This window comes from Dysidea avara, chromosome 12, assembly GCF_963678975.1.
Source record: "Dysidea avara chromosome 12, odDysAvar1.4, whole genome shotgun sequence".
NCBI classification, from domain to species: domain Eukaryota; kingdom Metazoa; phylum Porifera; class Demospongiae; order Dictyoceratida; family Dysideidae; genus Dysidea; species Dysidea avara.
Genome location: NC_089283.1, coordinates 1,731,378 through 1,753,316, shown reverse-complemented (window position 1 = coordinate 1,753,316; position 21,939 = coordinate 1,731,378). Strand labels below are relative to the sequence as shown.

General features: G+C 38.3%; 3 protein-coding genes across 5 annotated transcripts; 1 reads left to right on the top strand and 2 right to left on the bottom strand.

Annotated features, from left to right (window-relative positions):
• Positions 1-7,321: 7,321 nt before the first annotated feature.
• LOC136239758 (uncharacterized) lies at positions 7,322-16,574 on the bottom strand. 2 transcript variants are annotated; one of them, XM_066030485.1, is made up of 6 exons: positions 16,417-16,574; positions 9,857-9,895; positions 9,774-9,804; positions 9,585-9,651; positions 9,489-9,532; positions 7,322-9,028 (listed from the first exon to the last, which is right to left on the bottom strand). In XM_066030485.1, exon 6 carries the CDS (start codon positions 8,596-8,598, stop codon positions 7,603-7,605), a length of 996 nt encoding a protein of 331 aa, XP_065886557.1. In that variant the 5' UTR covers positions 8,599-9,028; positions 9,489-9,532; positions 9,585-9,651; positions 9,774-9,804; positions 9,857-9,895; positions 16,417-16,574; the 3' UTR covers positions 7,322-7,602. The 2 variants fall into 2 exon arrangements, with proteins under 2 accessions (XP_065886557.1, XP_065886558.1); XM_066030486.1 differs by having other exon boundaries at positions 7,322-9,532.
• On the top strand, positions 11,243-12,338 carry LOC136239759 (uncharacterized). Its single transcript, XM_066030487.1, has 2 exons — positions 11,243-11,543; positions 11,717-12,338. The coding sequence occupies exons 1-2, from the start codon at positions 11,307-11,309 to the stop codon at positions 12,290-12,292; spliced, it is 813 nt and encodes a 270-aa protein (XP_065886559.1). The 5' UTR covers positions 11,243-11,306; the 3' UTR covers positions 12,293-12,338.
• Positions 12,202-16,313, bottom strand: LOC136239757 (uncharacterized). Of its 2 annotated transcripts, XM_066030484.1 has the most exons (12): positions 15,813-16,311; positions 15,285-15,763; positions 15,075-15,236; positions 14,940-15,026; positions 14,616-14,892; positions 14,125-14,562; positions 13,930-14,073; positions 13,701-13,871; positions 13,469-13,650; positions 12,935-13,305; positions 12,681-12,882; positions 12,202-12,633 (listed from the first exon to the last, which is right to left on the bottom strand). In XM_066030484.1, the coding sequence occupies exons 1-12, from the start codon at positions 16,174-16,176 to the stop codon at positions 12,310-12,312; spliced, it is 3,201 nt and encodes a 1,066-aa protein (XP_065886556.1). In that variant the 5' UTR covers positions 16,177-16,311; the 3' UTR covers positions 12,202-12,309. The 2 variants fall into 2 exon arrangements, with proteins under 2 accessions (XP_065886556.1, XP_065886555.1); XM_066030483.1 differs by having other exon boundaries at positions 15,075-15,763; positions 15,813-16,313.
• Positions 16,575-21,939: the final 5,365 nt, after the last annotated feature.

Here is a 21,939-nt window from a genome sequence, read left to right as displayed (position 1 = left end):
ATAATATGACAATTAGCTGCACTGCACTGATGCATGTACTAAATAATAATCAAGTGATCATGAACTCTCAAGTTCTACAAGGGATCAGGAGTCTAATTTCAGGATTACTAAGCTACTAGAAAATAATAACTGGAGCTCTGCAGGCAAGACAAAAAAATTAAATTGTAGCTACTAACAAAACTAAATAGTCTGGCAGACAGCATGGTGAAGTTTGTAAAATGGTCTATAATGCGCTTTTGGATTGTCCTGTATACCTAAAACATTATGCAATCTGCTGGACAGGTTGGGCATTTTGAATAGCATATAAAGTTTAATTAGCTGCATAACAACCATACAAATTTCACAAAATAGTTTCTGTGGGTTTCAGTTTTACCCAAAATTGTTTGATAACCTGACCAATTAACAAATCTGAGGTATTACAATTAATATCAGAAAAAAAACTGAATAATTAATAGTCCCATAACCATCATTATGCATACCGTAGTTACATATGTCTCGATAACTATTATAGGGCCTGCAGGAACAAACTATATCCTGTCACACAACAGGACGTATCTCAGTACTGAAGTAAACTATTTACATTCTACTACTTGTATTATAAAGCCAATCAATTTCTTAATACCTGCTTAAATTTTCAAAGCTATAGCACATTGGTACATAAAGTTATGGGCGATTAAAGTTCGAAAAGTAGGCAAATTTTATGCGCTCACATGCCCTATATTCACAGGCCCAGTCACATTTGCTCTCTTGACTTTCTTTAGTTTGCTTATTTAAAAAAAAAATGATTGTTCAACTTAAGCTATACTGTAATGTTTACCATTTTTTTTCGCAGACTTGAGAGAACAAATACAGTTTTCTGGTAGGAAATTTAATTCTGACCTTTTCCTGTTGAATGCTTCTAAATCATTATGATAGAATCAAGTGTCTCGGTGATAATGGTTTGCCTCTTTTTGGTTTGCTGGTGTGGAAAAGCTCAGTTAATACACCCTTTCTCCAGCTAAAGTCCATGAAGTGCAAACAATTTATCAGGTGCAGTATTACAAAATGTTCAAACTCTAACCATAACATTGGTGCTAAAGATAGAATTTGAGTTTTATTCATAAAGAAGTTAATGTATATGTGCGTATGCATGCAGATCATCAAATGTAAGCTCAAAAACTAGTACTTGCTATATACTTGTGGAGTATGTCACAAAGCACTCACCACAGTGAATAGCATATGTGTGTTCTTCATCTATGCTTATTAACTGCCTGGTGTTTAGATTCTTCATACCTGTTCCACTATCATCTAGCTAGCTTAGCTTATTTCAAGAAATAATGGAAGTTATGCCTTATTTGGAACATCATATGTGGTATCCATGCAGTACAGTAGCTACCTCTTGTACCCCTTATATACCCTGAAATGTGGACACCGCAACAATCAGAATATTTGTCTAAAGTCCCATTTGCATTAAACACACATACAGCTAAGCCTCTGAGATCAGGACAACTTTCCAATACGAACAGCATAGTGGGGTCTCAGAATAGTATTGTGAGAGCCTTTAGCTATATTTGCTAGAGGCTCTCAGTCACAATACTATTCTGAAGCCTCTGAGATCAGGACAACTTTCTTGAGGTGTCAAGAATAGTGTTGTGAGAGCCTCTGATACACACACATACTCATATGTCATATAACTGTGTGCTACCTCTTAATCAACATTTTTTTATGTACAGTAAATAGATCATGACATGCCCTTTGTACTAAAGTTAGTCTGTTCTCACTCACTTCTGCTCAATCACTTCTGTCTGTACCTTTTATTTTCACTGAAATGGGCATCAAATAAAATTCTTTAAGGTATGTTATTCTCCTACACTTGCATGCTGCTCCTCTTGCATGTGAATTTTGGTAACCTTACAATTTAGCACGCAAGAGAGAACTTTCAATGATATAAAAGTGTTCAATGTACCAGCCATTTTGTGACCAAATTTGTAAGACAGGCCTTCCACACACCAAATTTTACCACTTTAATAATTCATAACTTGATTTAGATTTGAAATAAGTTATTGATTGAAATTTTGTCAGCTGTGAGCCATAACATAGAGCATTAAGGAAGAAAAATTTCAGAAACAAAGTTATTCATGCAATTGGCAATTGCGTGTGGAAGACACAAATCCAGCCTTTAAGAGCATCCATCACATTATATTCCTTAAACAAATTTAGACTTTAAAAGTCTTTTCTGCTGCCACCTATTTGCTCCACTAATGATTTCCTCTATTGGCATTATCAACAGCACATAATTATTGGGATAAACAGTAGCCTGCCATATATGTGTGTGGCACACATATGGGGTGCAAATTTGGTTTTACAAATAATTCATAATAGTGTATGCTGAACGTGCACATGTATATTGCATATACGTATGTATACAGCCAGTGTTCTGATGAAATGCAGTGGTAGACAGCAACAGTGCTCGGTTACAACAAATCCATAACAGTCAAGTTGTACAAGGGGTGTAGTGGTACTACAACTGTATCATTCAGAGTTAAGAGTTAGTTATAAACTAAAAGTAAAAAGTATTGTTCTAGCTGAAATATTTAATCATTGGAGCAATTTCTTGGTGATTTACTTCACAGCTTGGCTATTCTGTTTGCAGCTTGACTATTTGGCATGGATCCCATCATTTACTACTTTACATGTACTCTATTCAAGGCAGAAAGTCAAGCTGATGTTGAAAACAGAACTTAGACAGTTTACTTATATCTAAAACCATTTAGTTAATGAGATTACATTAATTTAACTAGTATAAATTTACTTAATCGCTCAGCATAAAAGAATAGTGAACTTGCCCATTCTGGTCACCTCTTCCAAGCCTGTCTTATTAAGGAGGTGGTTGCATTAAACATGTTAATGTCACTGTATACACAAATGACACAATTAGGAGACTGTTACAATGGTCAGTTTAAATCAGGCGACCTTATTATACAGTGATCCAGGTGGACAGGTTTCATTGTACAGTTAAATATTAGAAGTATTGCATAATCACAAATGCAGTAAAATACCTACAGTAAGCAAACAGGAATAACATGGAATGGGATCAAAGGATTTAAATGAAACTAGGTGTAAGACTTTGACTCATGATGCACTGTCTTTGTGCCAATTTTGAAGAAATCTGAAATGAGTGGGTTGACATTTTAATTTCTTTGATAAGTTAGCATCGAATGACCAAAATACTATAATTTCCTGAGTTAATATCCCAATTTGCCCAATGCTGATGGAGGTCCAGCAGGTGGTTTTGAGTAGTCCATAGTATGGAGAAATATTTTGTGACATAAAATAAACTATAGACCATATAGCAAGGTTCAGCCAAAAAAGCCACTATCCTGCCGGACTAAAATAATTCAACAGAAGCATATCATGTCCAAACAGAAGATGGCAACATGAGCTGCCTATTGAAGTATGCAATGTATTGTACTGTTTGGTAGATTCCAATAATCAACATGAGAGGAACATAAAATTGCTCTTAAAAGTAGATGAACAGTCGGATGTTAGAAACTGGTGCCTTAGCAGCAGAAAGTGCATCGAAAACAACACCTGGTGCCAGGGGCGGATCTAGGATCTATAAATGTGGGGGGCTAACTCAAGGTACAAATCTCTTGGGTCGGCATGCTGAAACTAGGGGGGGGGGGTCTGGGGGCATGCCCCCCAGGAAAAATTTGAAATATAGATGCTAAAATACTGCAATTTAGAGACATTTCCACATAAATTGCATATTTCTGCCTGTAGATATTATACTGCCTTTAGATATGTATGACTCTCTGCAGCATTTGCTAATGGAAAGGTTTGGGTAGGTTCAGACAACCAAGCACATGATGCACCCTCTCACAATTGCATGCATGATAATGTTGAACCTGAAATTTGAATGATACGAGATTGAATCTGAGAGCATTTTCAATAGATATCATGTACCGGAATTAAGCACACCGGTACTGGAGACTGACGCAATTCAATGGTCAACAGAGCGTTCAATAGCCAGGATATAAGACAGCTTAGCAGACTCCTTGAGATGAGGAAAAAATGAAAGGTCTAAAATAGGCACCAGCCTATTATGCTTTTAATTTTACCTATTATGCTATGCTGCAGTGCTAAAAATTTTTGCCTATTATGCTCATAATTATGCTCAAAATTTGCCCCAATTCCAATGTTTTGTTACTTTCTATGGATAATGATAAACTTCGGCTTATGAACAACTGGTTAAATGTAAAAAGTACTCGTTGTGCATTAAGAATTTGGCTGCATTGTAAACTATAACTACAGTTGTATCAGATAACTACTTAATGTCATATCAGTGGCATTGACTGTTCTATTTTTGTAAATCAACCTTTTTCTGTGCCATGCATTTTTGCTTACAGTATGACAATTATTCTGCCTATTATGCTAGCATTATGCTTGATGCTTTCAGGCACCTATTATGCTCAAATTATGCCGGCACAACAGGCTGCCTGGTGCCTAGTCTAAAACATCAGGATGAAAAACAGTTCCTGAAGTGCTGTTGCGACGCAAATTTAACCACTGTTTTAGCTATAAATTTTAGCATAGATGATTGCATGGGTATAAAAATTATATTGATGTTGTCTTTCACCTGCAGGCCCTGCCTCTATACTAGACTCATCAGAAATTGTACTGTAATGAATACCATGGCCTGTTGTTTGATTTTGCATGTGACATACATGTGTAACATTATGTAGCTTGCACCAGTGAAGGAAAAGTAGAAATTAAAAAAGCTATATACTAGCAAGCTAGTTAGGATCCTGAACAGTGGCTATTTAAACAGTGGCTATGTACAAGCTAACATGTTACATTATCTACAAAACGCTGTGACCAAGTATAACAAAAGGTTTCTTTATTCAATGCTTTTGCTTTCCAAGAGATTTATGTCATGCTTTTGCTTTCCAAGAGATTCAGAGATTTATAGGTTATATGCAGTGCAAGTTGGCTACATAACTATAGTGAAAATATATACTGTATGAATTAAAAATTAAACTAATATCGTGGAAACAGCCAGTCAGATATAAGGAAGAGTGGTGACTGTTATATATATATATAATATATATAGCACCACATCTGGGAAAATTGAAGTTATATTTATGGCTAACTTGATGCTGCCAAGCTACGATGAGTTATTTCGCATGGTTGTTGTCACAATACTGTAATATAGTGTAGATATATATGCCTTTCCTAATTTTCATGCTAAACTGTCCCCATGCAGGTCTATTTGAATCCCTGACTGTTTTATTAGAATATCTCAATCTTTTACGCTTCATTAAAATTAAACAAAGTAACTATGAAACACTAAATATCTACAGAATTATTTAATGAATTTTCTACAATACCACTTGTGAGATTGTTCCAGTCACCTTGTTTTATCCAATATTGATGCATGTAGTAGCATCATGTGATTGTTATCGTAATCATAGAAATTATGTTGCATCATACAGTCATGAAAGTATATAGCTAAATTTCACAATCACTCTGCTCTATTTTAAACATATCAGCAGTCTTTAAAATTAGTTTACAACTCTTTTATGTAAAATTTCTGTGTCTGTTATTTTAGAGTATTTTTGCTGCTCTTTAGAGAATTTTGATACATCTGCAGTACCATTGAGGCAACCGAGGCAGCTGCCTCAGTAAAAATGCTCAACAACAGGCTGAGCAGGCCAGAGTTTTGGCACCCCAGATTTTCTACTCATACGTTACTAGACAGCATTACTGTACGAAACAAAATAGAATCTATGACTGTAGTACTACCGTAAATTCCCTAAAAATTCGGCAGAAATAAATTAATTCCGGTTCAGGCGTGTCTGGCCGCCGAACAATTAGGAAAAAAATGTACCAACCCGGTGCTATTGTCGAATTTTTAGGGATCTATCCCTAATACAGTCTGCACGCTTCATAGCTATGTTATTTGCAATCCGTTTACTGCTTACTTTCTGGATTTATTTCTACAGGGACCAACAGGAACGCCTTGAGGCGGAGCTGACGATACCACAACACTCACTTGGCCCCAGCGCTATATACTATGATTGCCTACATTATCCAGGAGAGATGGTCAATTCATTACATCACTTTTGAATACAATCACCCAGGCCAGGCGTAATATTAACAAGTAATAAATAACCACCCCAAAAACACCTTCGCTGTAAAAAAGGCGCGCCCAAGAAACTACAAGTACCTGGAACCCAATGTAAAAAACAAAAAGAAAAATCAGCTTAGCTGAAGTGAAAAGTAACTGGTAACTTAAAGAGCTGATATCTGAAGCGGCCAAGAATACAATTACTAAAGTTTAATCCATGCAAGAACACCTTGGCTATAAAACAGGTGTATACATGAAAGAAACTGGCAACTGAAATGGCTGATATCTGAAGCGGCCAAGAATGAATGGTCATATACAACTAATTCAAAAATTTAACACTGAACCTTTATAATTCAGCTGTGTTCTATATTCACTCTTGCTGCATCGTAAAGTAATTTCTTTTAACTCTAATTGGCTGGTAATTTGGCCGCCTTTTTTTGCTCTATTATACTGGCTATTAAAAAAGGTGGCCAAATTACCAGCCAATTAGAGTTAAAAGAAATTACTTTACGATGCAGCAAGAGTGAATATAGAACACAGCTGAATTATAAAGGTTCAGTGTTAAATTTTTGAATTAGTTGTATATGACCATTCATTCTTGGCCGCTTCAGATATCAGCCATTTCAGTTGCCAGTTTCTTTCATGTATACACCTGTTTTATAGCCAAGGTGTTCTTGCATGGATTAAACTTTAGTAATTGTATTCTTGGCCGCTTCAGATATCAGCTCTTTAAGTTACCAGTTACTTTTCACTTCAGCTAAGCTGATTTTTCTTTTTGTTTTTTACATTGGGTTCCAGGTACTTGTAGTTTCTTGGGCGCGCCTTTTTTACAGCGAAGGTGTTTTTGGGGTGGATTATACTTACTATAGCTATTATTGAAGTGAGTTTTACAGAATTCATTAACAATTCATTAATAATGAAATTTTCAACAACATACGTATTAGCTACAATCATTAACAATCAACAAATTGAATCCATAAATGGATTGATAAAAAGTAAACAAACTAGGCGAATAAAAAATTAAAATTTTAAAAAGAATTAGGGATCGCTTAAAAAGTTTTAAAAAAAAACAAAGAACAAATTAAGAGATCGCTGGGGTGGTAATGTAAACCACAAATCCCTCTTTGGCTCAGTGATTTTATAATTGAGTCAAAATAGGGATTTGTGGTTTACATTACCACTCCAGCGATCTCTTAACTTGTGTTTTTGGCTTTTTAAAGCGATCCCTAATTCTTATTTTAAAAATTTAATTTCTAGTATTATATCACATAATAAACATGCAGTTTGTATTTACCATATTTACTTGGTTAAACGCCACAGTGTTTATTACTTTAGTTTAAGAAATCGATGCGGTGACTATTTAAACTCGACCACTACTCAACACTCAAAAATGATGTTTAAGCCCTAAATTGATTGTGGGACTACTCTGATGTGGCTACTATTGAAGATGTGGCATTTAACCAAGTAAATATGGTATATTTGTTTGTACAATTTTAATCAAAAAAATGGCTATGTATCACACTGCTTATTGGCTGGTCAAATACTGTTATGTAGGATTTTTTCAAAAGCTTTTCATCTAAAATTCCTTCCTCCTTTATCTTCTTCAAAAATACATCTTCCTTCAATCTCGTTTGATCAATATATTCTACCCGACATAAATGATTTATCACATCTTCAATAAATGTTTGAAAGTCAACAAATCTTTGTTCTATTGACAACCTGTCTGCAAAGTCAAAGTCAATTACTACAGGGGAACAATCCTCATCAAAGCAAATATTTGGCACCCGCACATCTCTGTGAAGAACTTGTTTATCTTTAATAGACTTGATGACTTTAAAAACAGCTGGTATGAAGTAATACATACATTGAGCAAGTTCTTTTTCGGTTAGTGGGTCATATTTAACTTTAGTATAACAGACCAAATCAAGGCTAGTAAATTCCTTGTATTTAATCACTCCTTTAATATCATCTTTTACAAGGTTTATGTGCCAGTAACTGTCTCTATAAGATGGCTTTTTAACGCAATAAGTTTTTCCATCTACATTTGCTTCAACGAGTATACCATAATTACACTTTAATTGGGTAGCATTGTTTCCATATTCTGCTAGCTCTTCAGGGCTGCACATGACTACATGCTGATATGCTTCATCCTTGAAGTGGTAATCTTGGCATTTTTGTAATGTCATTTTATTAGAATCAAGTGCACTATGCAGCTCATTTTCAAAATCAGCCACATTTTTGATCATCAAGTGCGAGGAAAAGAATTTTCTTAGTTCATGGTAGTATGAAACTTCAATTTTCACTATACATCTCTTTACACCCAGTTTCGGGAGTGCAAAACCAATGAGGGCACAACAACTAATTTTGTGGCCCTTCATCACACGTAAAAGCTCAACAAGCCCCACGACCAACTTTTGTACTGTGTAGAGGTAGGGTGAAGAATGCACCAAATCCACATAAAACTGATTCCTTGTGTTCTTTATCTTCATAGATTATAGCCACATCTAGTCTATTATATGTTGTGGTGTATAACTTGGTTAATTTATTGGAATTGATACCATTAAAATAACATTCCTGTTCCTTTTCCACAAAGTACCCCATCCCTTTAACCATTTTCTTAATGATTCTGTTTGCTGCCTGATTGCTCTTGCCTTTTTCTAATGTGATATCTGAAATTTTTACTTTATAATGTTTGGCAATATCTTCTAAATCAAAAATCTCATCATTCAGGCTGCTAAAAGTAGGGCTGCGAATAAAACTAAAGTTGTTGAAATCCATGTGCGAATGAAAGGAGGATGATGCTGATAAACTATGGTACGAAGTTGACTTCCATTTAGAAGGTAAGCTTTTCATTTTCTTAGTTTTTTTTCCTAATACCTACTGCATTATAACTGTATTGTGGATGTTTTGATCTGAAACCTACACACGTACACAAGTAAGCTAGTCAAAGTACAATCACAGAGACAGTACACTGAGAACAATAGGAAATTTTGATGAAGGGGACTCTTTAATGAACATGATGAATCAGATTGAATTCATCAAAACTTAATAAAGCAATACGTATATGGCCTGCTAAGTTGGGTCATACTGATGGTTGTAACACCATTACAAGGAACAAAACATCCCAGAAAAAAGGATCTTACTTATGTATGTTTAACACCGGTGCACCAATTTCAAGTGTAGTTTGGTAGTGTGGTTCATCCCAAAGCTTAGCCACTTGTGATACATGGTTTATACTTTTTCTGAACTATGTTCATTATTTTATTAATGCTTTACAGTACAATTGCTGAAGGTCTGTAGGATACCTGGTCCTATAGCTTGTTTAAAGATGTGAGGCTTCCCTTATCAAAGATTCCTATTTGTAATACAAACCACTCACCTTTCTTTCTTTTTTTCGGATTAACAGCATGAAGCTCCTTACCCCTACACAATAACAAATTGATATGGTATATCATACTATGTACATGATACGTACCTGCCTGTGTCTGAAAGTATTGCCTCACTCGATGATGATGGTCCTTCATGTAATCTTTTAACAGAAGCTAGATGATATATCAGACAACTTGACAACTATATCTGAATAAATTATAAGTCAAGTTGCTCTCTACTAAAACTACTTTTACTGAATGTACTTATCAATAAGTTTGTAATACAAACCACTCACTTTTCCTTCTTTCCATTTTTAAAAACTGCTCCTGTCAGTACATATAAATATAACGAAGTGATATGGTGTATCATGATACCTACCTGCCTATGTCTGCAAGTATTGCCTGTTCCTATGTTGTCCTGAGATGTATTATTATTATTATTATTACTAGGACCGCGTCACATACAACCAAGTACATACACCAACGTGACAGCCCCCCGGTGAAGCTATTAGGTGGTGAATGCATTATCCCCAAATCAACTCAATATGTCACAGTAGTGACAGATATAACACTATAGTGGCATCGTAACTAAAGGCCACCAGTAGCTAAGTGCCAGTACATCATTGGTGTGGTATAAATGGCACAGTGATGTGTACAAAGTATATGTATACAAAACATACAGGAGAGAACTATACATTATTGCAGTATTGTATGCAGCAATACATTATAGGCAACATCACCATGCAGATAAAAATTATTAGCCAATATACAGCAATGCATATCAACATCAACTAGAGCTAAGTAAGGTTCATCAGTGATGTAGCAATGGCACAGTGATGGGTGACACACCATAGTTATGCATACACAACTTTCAGGAGATAGCTACACAATGCTGTAGGCGTATGCAAGCCAGATGAACCAGATAAAGGAAGACAGCCAAGCCACTAGAGCCTAGTAGCTACGCCAGGTGAAGGCAAAAAAGATTAAGCACGTATTGAATTGCCTGACACCAACACAAAGAAAGTTCGCCATGCCAGCTGCACAAGACAAAATTGTTTACTTGTATTTTATATGTAACTGTAAGCTTATTGTAAAGAGCGTGGCATATGTCAGTTTAATGTTTTCTTGTATTGTTTATTTACATGAATGAATCCACTGGCAGCTGGCATGGAGACTTGAGATGTTATGCACCTATCAATGTTAAGCCCCACTACCCCCCTCCCGGGCTTACTAGGGGATTTTGACCTGATTTGATCTGAAACTCTGCCCCACCAGTGGGGCATTTGACCGCTCGAAATTTTAGGCGTTTGTTTTAATTTTCAAGCTAAAGGAATCGACCTGTTTCCTAAAGTACCTAACAGCCATACTACATGGAGATTTGACCACTAGTCGTTCCCCCATGGGTGGAGAATTTGATTTTTCAAAAAGTCAAATCCCCACCATTTCCCCCACTACGCCCGGGAGGGGGTAGGTGGGGGATAACATCAGAGGAGGTTGGACACGATATAAGCGCTACCAAAAATAATCCCTTTAATTGCATAGTTTGCATACCAAAATGGCGCAGTACGCCTACGTCGATGTACTCGCGAAGGGGAACTCGTTTCAATACGTTGTTCCCAACTTTCCTGTATATAAACCTGTTTTAAGGGAAATCAAATTATGTTGGGAGGATCAGGATGATGGTACTGTACACTACTTCGACGGTTTTGCTCACGACACTGATTTGTTGGATCACCCTCTCCCTGCAGTGGCCCGGCTCCAGAGGAGGTTGGACACGATATAAGCGCTACCAAAAATAATCCCTTTAATTGCATAGTTTGCATACCAAAATGGCGCAGTACGCCTACGTCGATGTACTCGCGAAGGGGAACTCGTTTCAATACGTTGTTCCCAACTTTCCTGTATATAAACCTGTTTTAAGGGAAATCAAATTATGTTGGGAGGATCAGGATGATGGTACTGTACACTACTTCGACGGTTTTGCTCACGACACTGATTTGTTGGATCACCCTCTCCCTGCAGTGGCCCGGCTCCCTGTTAGCTTTGATAACGCCTTCTTAATAGACGTACGCGATTGTGGCTGTAATTGCGTATGTTTATGATTGTGTATGTATGTGAGAACGCCACATGTGCAGCTTAACTTGAACTGAATGTTGTATTACAATATTCAAATAGCTTAATAGTTGAAATTAATAAAAATTTGTTCAGTTTATTGTTTGTTTTTTTTTTAATTTCACAGGAAGAAGATTTTAGTAAAGCTGTTGATCTGTCTCAATACACATTGTTCTGTGATAATAAGATTTTCGTGATGTGGAATTGGGAGTGGTTTGATTTTGATCGCGAAGAACCCAGTGATGAAGGGTCAGATATTGTTGTCGAGGATCAAGGATTAGACTCTCTCAGTGATGAAGAGGATCTCACTAATTCCTTTATTACCCATTCAGTGGTGTTCAAGTGCATAGGGGCAACAAAAGAACATCGTTACCAAGAGTTACTGGGATTGGCCAAGCAGAAGTTAAAGGATGGTCACACAGTTCCTGTTAAGCTTCAAAAGGAGCCCAGCAATAATATTGATTCCCGTTCCATTGCATTTATGTGCAAGGTTGATAAGGATTGGGAACGGATTGGATATGTTGTGTCAGAAGCTCTTCCTGATGTGCACCACGCTATGGATCACAATAAAATTCTTAAGATATACTTTGATTGGATTAGATTCAAACTGTATAAAACTCCAGGCTTGTATGCTGGAATTATTATTACAAAAAATGGAACATGGTCCCGAGTTGTTGTACAATGTAGTAGTGCTAGTCAATAATTGTAATTATTTCTGAGTTATTTCTTATGAATTGAATATGAATGCTCATCTGTTAATTGATAAACCGTGCCAGGTGGTGGTGGTAGCTTGACTGGTAAATTGTGAAAGGAGGTTCTGATTGAAGTAGATTTACGGACAGAAAGTGTAACTCTATTGTTAGATCCGAGCAATTCATACTGAGGTATACGCTTTGGCTTGGAACTTTTGTTTCCTTTCGTATCAAAATCAGGCATTTCTCCCTCATAAAAACGACTTCGAGATGACGTGTAGTAATAAAAAGGCAATTCTGGATCAAGCCTTTTAGCAAACTCATGTACAACTCTTCTCCAGCCAAATTGAACCTGCATGATAAAGCATGAGTTAGTGTATAAGATGCAATGCTATTCACCTCTTTCAGTGTGAAATCTTTTCCCACACTATCCCGCAAAACACTAAAGAAACACTCCACGTCATCGGTTGTACTTGCCCTGGGGTGCTCGGGTGGTTCATTGTTAGCAGCAAGGTATTTACACCTCCACTCACGAGATTCAATGTTAGCAGCAAGTGCAATTATTGTCTCCCTACTGAACCCTCTCACACCCGCAATGCTTCTAAACACCAGAAATACATTGTCATAAACATACCAAGCTGCATGTAATATACCTGTTAACTTCCAGTAAACTAAAATCTCTTAGTTTCTCTTCTTTGTGCCAAGGCATTAAATCATCAAGCAGGTAATTCAGAAAATCGTTGTTAAATTCACTACGTTGTACCCTTGTAAGCCCCCTTTCATCACAGGCACGTCTCCAGTTACAGACAATCCTAAGATGTTGGGCCTCTGCATTGTATTCCTTCTCCTCCATCCATTTCACTAAAGACTTGCTAAACAGTCTCTCTACGTCCTCTACAGATTGTTTACGGACACCTGATAGAGCTGTGTAAGTCAGCCCAGCAGACGAGTCATGTAAAGCTTCCTGAAACCTTTCTAACTCTATGTCAGCATGTCCTCCGGTTCTAAGACTGTGTCCAATGCGCTACATGGATTTAAAAATATATGCATTATCTCAATAACAAAAGCTGGCTGCTCATTATAAAGCATATAAATTTCTCAGCCAAACACTAACCCTAAGGAGCTATTATTGACAATCCTATACATAGGTGCTTTAGCACATTAGAAATTGTGGAACTATCACGTACCTTCAATATGTGAGCTTCATCCTCTCGTTCACAAAACTGAAGTCCCGTGATTGGATGTACTTCCGGAACATACAAATAATCTTTGAAAGGAATTCCTTTGGAGTGCCACAGATCTATTTGGTGCTTATATTCCAACTGGGCCAAAATGGATCTCAACTTGTCTACTTGCGTCTCATCTTTACCTGCAACAGTAAATACCATTTCAAGCATATAGATTTTAAGATGTACATACCTTGTATCCAGGTATGAACATTATAGCCTGTAGGCACGGTCTTTAACCTGAGTCGCTCAATTACATCATCTTGTTTTGCACCTGCCGTAATCCACCCATGAATTTGATTGAGTAGGTCTGTATGCACAGCATCATTATGAACACGTGCTGTAACAACTCCGTCAGCATTACCTAATTGTAAAATCAACATACAAAGATATACTAAATAATTGAATTAAATTTAGCTTACACAATGGACTCAACATTCCAATCATTGTCTGTAGCCCTGTACGCGAATACTTTCTTCTGGCATCACTAAGGACTTGAAACACAGACAATGGACGAGTATTCCCTTTACTCCGTAGAGAATTCCACTCGCCATCTGTAGTGAATCCTAATAAATTTAAAATAAGTGGCATGAAGAAATACCCACACTGTAGTTCACCTGCCACCTTCATCTTCCTCTTAGTCATTTCTTCAATAATCCTGTTGGAGAGCTCACGAACTTTTAAATCAGACAAGCCCTTGTATGGTATACACTGAACTGGTATCGCATATGGTTTTGTTCTTCGCATCTCTTGGCTAATCATGAAAACCAAAATATGGGTTGCTGCAGTACGTTGGTGGCGTGTTATTCCTTTAATAAAGGAACGTAACTTCTTCCGAATATCTGTCAAGAGTCTAGGAATGTTTTCTTGCTCCCAAAAGCACTGACCAGCTTCCAATCTGCTATACAATAAATTAACTTCTGTATGCAAGGATCTTCCCATTTCATTTAAGTCCCCAAGTTCCTTTATCTTCCAGCTCAAGTTGATGAGGTCTTTTTCAATGTACTTATTGGACTGCAACTTCTCTGAGTAAGTATCATTTGACTGCTTCAATTCTAAAACAATCCATTTAGTTCACTATGCATGTATAAATGTAGTGTATGTATACCTGAATAAATGAAGTCCAAGTCCTTCACTAAATCTTGCAAGGTGCGATCTAGATCTTCCCCAGCTCTATCCTTTTGTAGACCAACCTTATCGGCCTCCTCCAATCGTTGCTTATAACCCTTAAACTGCTGCTGCAAACAGCCATCATTTAGATCAACATCACCACTCCACTGTTGCTTCACAGATTCTTTAAGGCCTTTGGTGATGTCACACCCATCAGCTTTTAGCCACCACCATGCCTCAGGGCTCGACCTGGCAGCTTCATCAAGAACAGAAATCTATAATGTTGGGATGAGAGATGATAAACAATGTTAAGAAAAATTACCTGGATTTGTGAATTCAAATGTATGTTACTTGATTCGATGTCACGGCGCATTGTTCTATCCGACAGGGCTGGAATGTTGACTAATGCCTACAGCATAATAATTTTTAATTTGTGCAATCAAATCCAGCTCTTTACTTTCATAGTGCTTTGACTATGTGAGTTGTTTTCTGCCTCTTCTGATGATTGTCCAGAAAACACTACACTCCACATGGGCCCCCGGAGTAATTTTGTCCACTTCTGTCCAAATTGGCAGTACATGCTTTGCTGCCATGACCGGTAATCAGGAGGACAAGATATCTGGGTGTGAAAAGAGATTAACAGCCTTATTTCCTTACAGAAAATTACCTCTCGTAGGTCATCGCAAGCAAAAAAGCTGGCAGCATACTCAACTAAGCCCATAGGCATACGTTTCATGGGAAATTTCGAGTCGGTGTTATCTTCCCTTAGTGTCCCCATTCCTTTAGCTAAGTTGTACAAAACGTTTGTACATTTATTTAGCCTTAACTGTAACATGGCATTTGCTGAATGGCACAGGAAATCATCAGGAACTTGCAGGTCATGACAAGATAACAGATATGAAGAGAAAAGCCCAGAGAGTGTTTGTAGTTGAGTATCCTCTGGTAGGCTGCTAAACAGATCAGCAAATGTGGGTGGATTTTCATTTCCTGTATCAGGTGCAGGTGAATTTTGTGCACTACGCATGGGCTCATTCACAGGTGTCACACGTGCAGTAGAATCCTGTCCACAAAAGTCGGCCTCTGCCTCTTTTGGCGTCTTGTACTTTTTGGATAAGCCTCCAACTACTTGGAATCGGCAAGCTTGTGCTAAAAAGTAACTGTACTTAAAATTTTAACACGGCTAATATATACTTACCAGTTCTGCACGTGCTCAGGCCTGATCTAGCTTGCACAAATTCACTGGCACTTCCCCAGAAATCTTCACGCTTGTGAGCTGGCCATGCATTACCTTCACAATGAAACAGCACAAAATCAGTCAGTGCTCTTAATTCGGAATCAGTCCATCTCTCCTTTGGTTTAGGATTATGAATATGATTCGACCTGTTTCTAAAGGTTTGTGATAAAACACGTGGCGACAAACTGTTCCTATTCTGGTCCTGCTGTCTAAGAGGAATCCGCTTTGGCTCTCTATGAGGTGTTTGCAGCGTTGGGGAACTTCTTGCACGCTTCTGAGTAGAATTTTCCGGAGTACATGCTCTCGCGCAATCCTGACCATCCATTACATTCCCGCGCTGCTTTCTCACGTGATACACTTAAGTTGAACGAGGAATTTACTACTTTAAAGGGTGGGGTAGATTGTTCGAACGGAGAAGAAATTGATTGCATTTTCGAGTGGTGTACTTAGAAACTTCATTAGAAGCTCGATTGCTTTTTACATTGAAACAGATGCGCTCACGTGTGCCGTGTCCAGCCTCCTCTGGGATAACATTGATAGGTGCATTACAAACATAAAAACTTACTTGTAATCTTCTTGTTTACACAAGTGGCTTCTGTAATCTTCTTGTTTACACAAGTGGCTTCTGGCTCTCCTGCACGGGCATCACTAATCTTCTTCGCGCAATATGTAAGTAATTAAGCAAGGGTGTGGTACTGGGCGTTATATAGAATTACACGTATGGTCAAGTCATCAGCATAAACAGGAGCGACGATTATACGTTTGTGCCTTCGTTCACAGGCGAATCTATCCCCGGTTAGTTCATGTCTCTAGGCCTCGTAGTTTTCTCAAACATTAATTATTAATTATTTAATTATTTATTTATTTAATTATTTATTTATTTATTACGTAATTTTAACCGCGTTTCGTATTATTCTTAGTACTTGGTTATATAATTATTATTATTGTTTACTGAGCAGTCAGCCCTGCTGGTGTGCTCAGGAATCACATAAACAAATACATTAGGTACAATAATATGATTGGAGTCTAGCTGTAAATAGATCAGTATCTGCAATTTCAATTGTATCAGTTGGTAGTATGTTCCAGTCGTTTATTGTTCTTGAGAAATAGCTGTTTTGGTATGCCGTGGTGGATGAGGTAGGTAAAATATAGTGATTATGATCAAGACACACGGTAGTGTGTCGTGCGGCCCAAGAAGCCGGCGCGCCACACCGTGAGTATATTTACAGGAAGAAAGTAAACGCGATTTTCACACCTTTGTAGCTCCGTGATTCCTTATCCGATTGAAACCAAAGTTGCTACAGAAGTGCCGACTAGGTAGGGGAGTTCACATTCCAAATTTGAAGAAAATCGCTCCAGCCATTTCCAAGATACGAGCGGCCAAAGTTAGGGTTTTTTTCTTCGTTTTTTTCTTCTTCTTTTCGCACACTTTGCAAAATCCGCAATAAAACACGAATGCATGCTCCAATCGGGCTGAAATTTTGCACACTTAAAGGGCTCATTAAGGCGAATCTCAGTACCAAGTTTGGTAGGAATCCGATGAACATTCACGGAGTTATGACCGATTATTTGCGTAAAATAAGTTCGAAGGTCTGTCACGCCCACAGGGTAAACCGCTTGAAGGAATGAGCTGAAAATTGCTATGTAGATGGAGTAACTATCATAGGAGTGCCTTTTTGTGGTTTGAAAGGAATCTAGTTAAAGGCCATTGAGATATAACACAAAACCCAACCTGTGTCACAATTACGCGATCGATTTTTATGAATAATAAACTAATAGTTTTCACGCCTACCAGGCAAACCGCTTAGAGCAGTGAGCTGAAAATCGGTATGTGGCTGGAATAATTATCATAGAAAGTCCATGCAGTAGTACAGAAGATTCGGATTACAAACCACTGAGTTATGATTCCAAAGCCAACTACGTGTAGCATATGCGAGATCGAGATACTCTAATAGAACAGTCACCCTAATAAAGCATTCAGCTACGTTTATAACTTACTCCATTATAAAATTATATTACATTGCAAGTTATTCTGTAGGGAGTTAAGCTACATACAGTTAATCTTATAGACAATTCAGCTACAAGCAATTCATCCTGACAAAGCAGGAGTTCTGGGATGCTCTTCACCTGCGTTATGGATGGACTTTACTGAATACTCCTAGCCACTGTGTGTGTGGCTCGCCTTTCACAGCTGATCATGCAATGATCTGTCGACATGGTGGTTTGACCTTTGTTCGCCACAATGACCTGCGTGATACAACTGCTGAATTACTTTCAAATGTTTGTACTAATGTTGCAATTGAGCCACCACTTCAATCCCTGAGTGGCGAAGAACTTACCCCTCGATCAGCTAACTGCCAAGATGATGCCAGGGCTGACATTCATGCACGCGGATTTTGGGGGCGGCGGCAAAGTGCCTTTTTTGATGTAAGGGTTTTTCACCCAAACGCACAAAGCTACTGCAATGTTTCGATACCATCTGTGTATAGGCGTCATGAGATGCAGAAGAAGAGGGAGTATGGTGACCGTGTCCGTGAGGTGGAGTTTGCATCTTTTACTCCATTGGTGTTTGCCACAACTGGGGGCATGGGAAAGGAAGCCATCACATTTTATCGCCGGCTTGCTGAGCTCCTTTCCAAACGTAGTGCTTTATCATACAGTAGTACTTTGGCGTGGATTCGCTTTACCCTGTCTTTCTCCCTGTTGAGGTCAGCGACGATGTGCATCCGTGGAAGCCGCTCCATCTCATTTAGATCACCAGATGCTTCCCCGGAAATGGGCCTAACAAATGGCCCTAGGGACTTTTAGATGTCCCGCTTTTCAGTTCTTGTCCAGCACGTTTGCCTCTTGTGCTGGGGGTGGTAGGAAAGGGCATTACATCTAGCCCGGGAAAAAAAAAAATTCACCCTGTAGAGAATTCAGTTACAAATATGTTACTGTAGAGATTCAGAACATTATAAGTCACACTGAAGAGAATTCAGCTATAAACAAGTCACCTTGTAAAGAGTTCAGCTACAACAAGTCACTCTGTAGAGAATTCAGCTACAAACAAATCACTGCGTAAAGGGTTCAGATACAAAAAAAGCTACCCAGTAGAGAGTTCATCTAGATCAGCTACAAACAAGTCTCTTTAAGCAATGTTCAGCTACAAGTAACTCACTCTGTAGAGAGTTCAGCTACAAACAAGTAATTCTGTAGTACAAACAAGTCACCATGTAGCTGGAGAGTTCAGCAACCAATCAAAAAACCACTCTGTACAGAGTTCAGCTATACAAACATGTTATAACTCTATAGAGAAAGTTATAACTCTATATTGAGATCAGCTAGAAACAATTAGTCATCCAGTAGAGAGATCAGCTACAAGACATCACCTTATAGAGAGTTTAGTTACAAAGAAACCACCATGTAGAGAGTTCAGCTGCAAACATATCACCCTGTAGAGAGTGCAGCTATGAACAGATCACCCTGTAGAGAGTTCAGCTAGAAAAAGTCATCCTGTAGAGAGATCAGCTAGAAGGATCACCTTGTAGAGAGTTCAACTACAAACAAATCACCCTGCAGATAGTTCAGCTACAAACAGGTCACCTTATAGAGAGATCAGCTAGAAGAAGTTACCTTGTACATACAAAGAAACCATCATATAAAGAGTTCAGCCGCAAACAAATCACCCTGTAGAAAGTTCAGCTACAGATCACCCTGTAGAGAGATCAGCTAGAAGAAATCACCTTGTAGAGAGTTCAGCTGCAAACAAATCATCTGTAGAGAGTTCAGCCAGAAGCAAGTTCACCCTGTAGAGAGTTCAGCTAGAAAAAATCATCCTGTAGAGAGATCAGCTAGAAGGATCACCTTGTAGAGAGTTCAACTACAAACAAATCACCCTGCAGATAGTTCAGCTACAAACAGGTCACCCTATAGAGAGATCAGCTAGAAGAAGTTACCTTGTACATACAAAGAAACCATCATATAAAGAGTTCAGCCGCAAACAAATCACCCTGTAGAAAGTTCAGCTACAGATCACCCTGTAGAGAGATCAGCTAGAAGAAATCACCTTGTAGAGAGTTCAGCTACAAAGAAACCACCATGTAGAGAGTTCAGCTGCAAACAAATCATCTGTAGAGAGTTCAGCCAGAAGCAAGTTCACCCTGTAGAGAGATCAGCTAGAAACAAGTCACCCTGTAGAGAGAGCAGCTACAAAGAAACCATCCTGTAGAGAGTTCAATTACAAACAGATAACTCTATAGAGAGTTCAGCTAGAAACAAGTCACCGTGTAGAGAGATCAGCTAGAAACAAGTCACCCTGTAGAGAGATCAGCTAGAAACAAGTCACCCTGTAGAGAGATCAGCTACAAAGAAACCATCCTGTAGAGAGTTCAATTGCAAACAGAAAACCCTATAGAGAGTTCAGCTAGAAACAAGTCACCGTGTAGAGAGATCAGCTAGAAACAAGTCGCCGTGTAGAGAGATCAGCTAGAAACAAGTCATCCTGTAGAGAGATCAGCTAGAAACAAGTCACCCTGTAGAGAGATCAACTAGAAACAAGTCACCCTGTGGAGAGATCAGCTACAAAGAAACCATCCTGTAGAGGGTTCAATTACAAACAGATAACCCTATAGAGAGTTACTAGAAACAAGTCACTGTGTAGAGAGATCAGCTAGAAACAAGTCATCCAGGAATCAGCTAGAAACAAGTCACCCTGTAGAGAGATCAGCTAGAAACAAGTCAACCAGTAGAGAGATCCGCTACAAAGAAACCATCCTGTAGAGAGTTCAGCTACAAACAAGTTACCCAACAGTGAGATCAGTTTGAAACAAGAGATTTCAACTACAAACAAATAAACCTGTAGAGAGTTCAGCTATGAACAGATCATCCTGTAGAGAGTTAAGCTAGAAACAAGCTACCCTATAGAGAGATCAGCTAGAAACAAGTCACCCTGTAGCAGGGGCGGAGGAAGTATCACTGCTTGAAGGTTCTTAGTTTACTAATTTGTTAAGCTGCTTTACTGTAGTTGTGCCCAGTTATACTGATAGTAAAATGTCAGTAACTTTAAGTATATGGAACATAATTGTTTTACTAAGTTTTAAACTCTCAGTAAACATCAGTGAATGCAGGTTTACTGAAAAGCTACTAAAATTCCAGACAATTAACTGTTCCATATACTGGGGATATACCACTCTAGTAAACTAAGAAACTTCAAGCAGTGTATATAGTAGATATGAGGGGGGGGGGGGGGGCTGGACTGACCCAGGCTTATCTCTAGTTTTGTAAGGTGAGACCAAAAAAAAAGAAGGTCACAACCAACTAACAATAGCTTTCCACCTCACCAGCTACCATTTCTAGCTGATAAACTACATAAAAATCCTTACATAGATCGCTACACAGTGACTACTTTATTACAGTGACTGCTCTATTAGAGTATCTCGATCTTTATCACGTTTTCAGCCCCACTCCAAGAAAGATAATTTCGGTGTGATATCATTCTGAGGGGGGGCCCTTTCCGCCGCCTATTCCCTGTAGAGATTTCAGTTACAAACAAATCACCCATTGTAGAGAGATGATCAGCTACAACCAAATCACCCTGTAGAGAGATCAGCTACAAACAAATCACCCTGTAGAGAGATCAGCTACAACCAAATCACCCTGTAGAGAGATCAGCTAAAAACACATCACCCTGTAGAGTTCAGCTACAAATAAATCACCCCGTAGAGAGTTAAGCTATACAAACAAATTACCCTGTAGAGAAATCAGCTACAAACAAATCACCTTGCAAAGAGTTCACTTACAAACAAATCTACCTGTAGATAGAAATATCAGTTACAAACAAATCACCCACTGTAGAGAGACCAGATTACCCTGTAGAGAGTACAGCTACAAACAATTCACCCTGTGGAACGTTCAGGTATAAAAAAGTCACCCTGTAGATAGTTTTGATACAAACAAATCACCCTGTAGAGAGTTCAGCAAGATAAAAGTCACCCTGCAGAGAGATCAGGTCACCCTATAGAGAGGTCAGCTAGAAGAAGTCACCTTGTAGAGAGTTCAGCTACAAAGAACAGAGAGTTCAGCTAGAAACAAGTGACGCTATAGACAG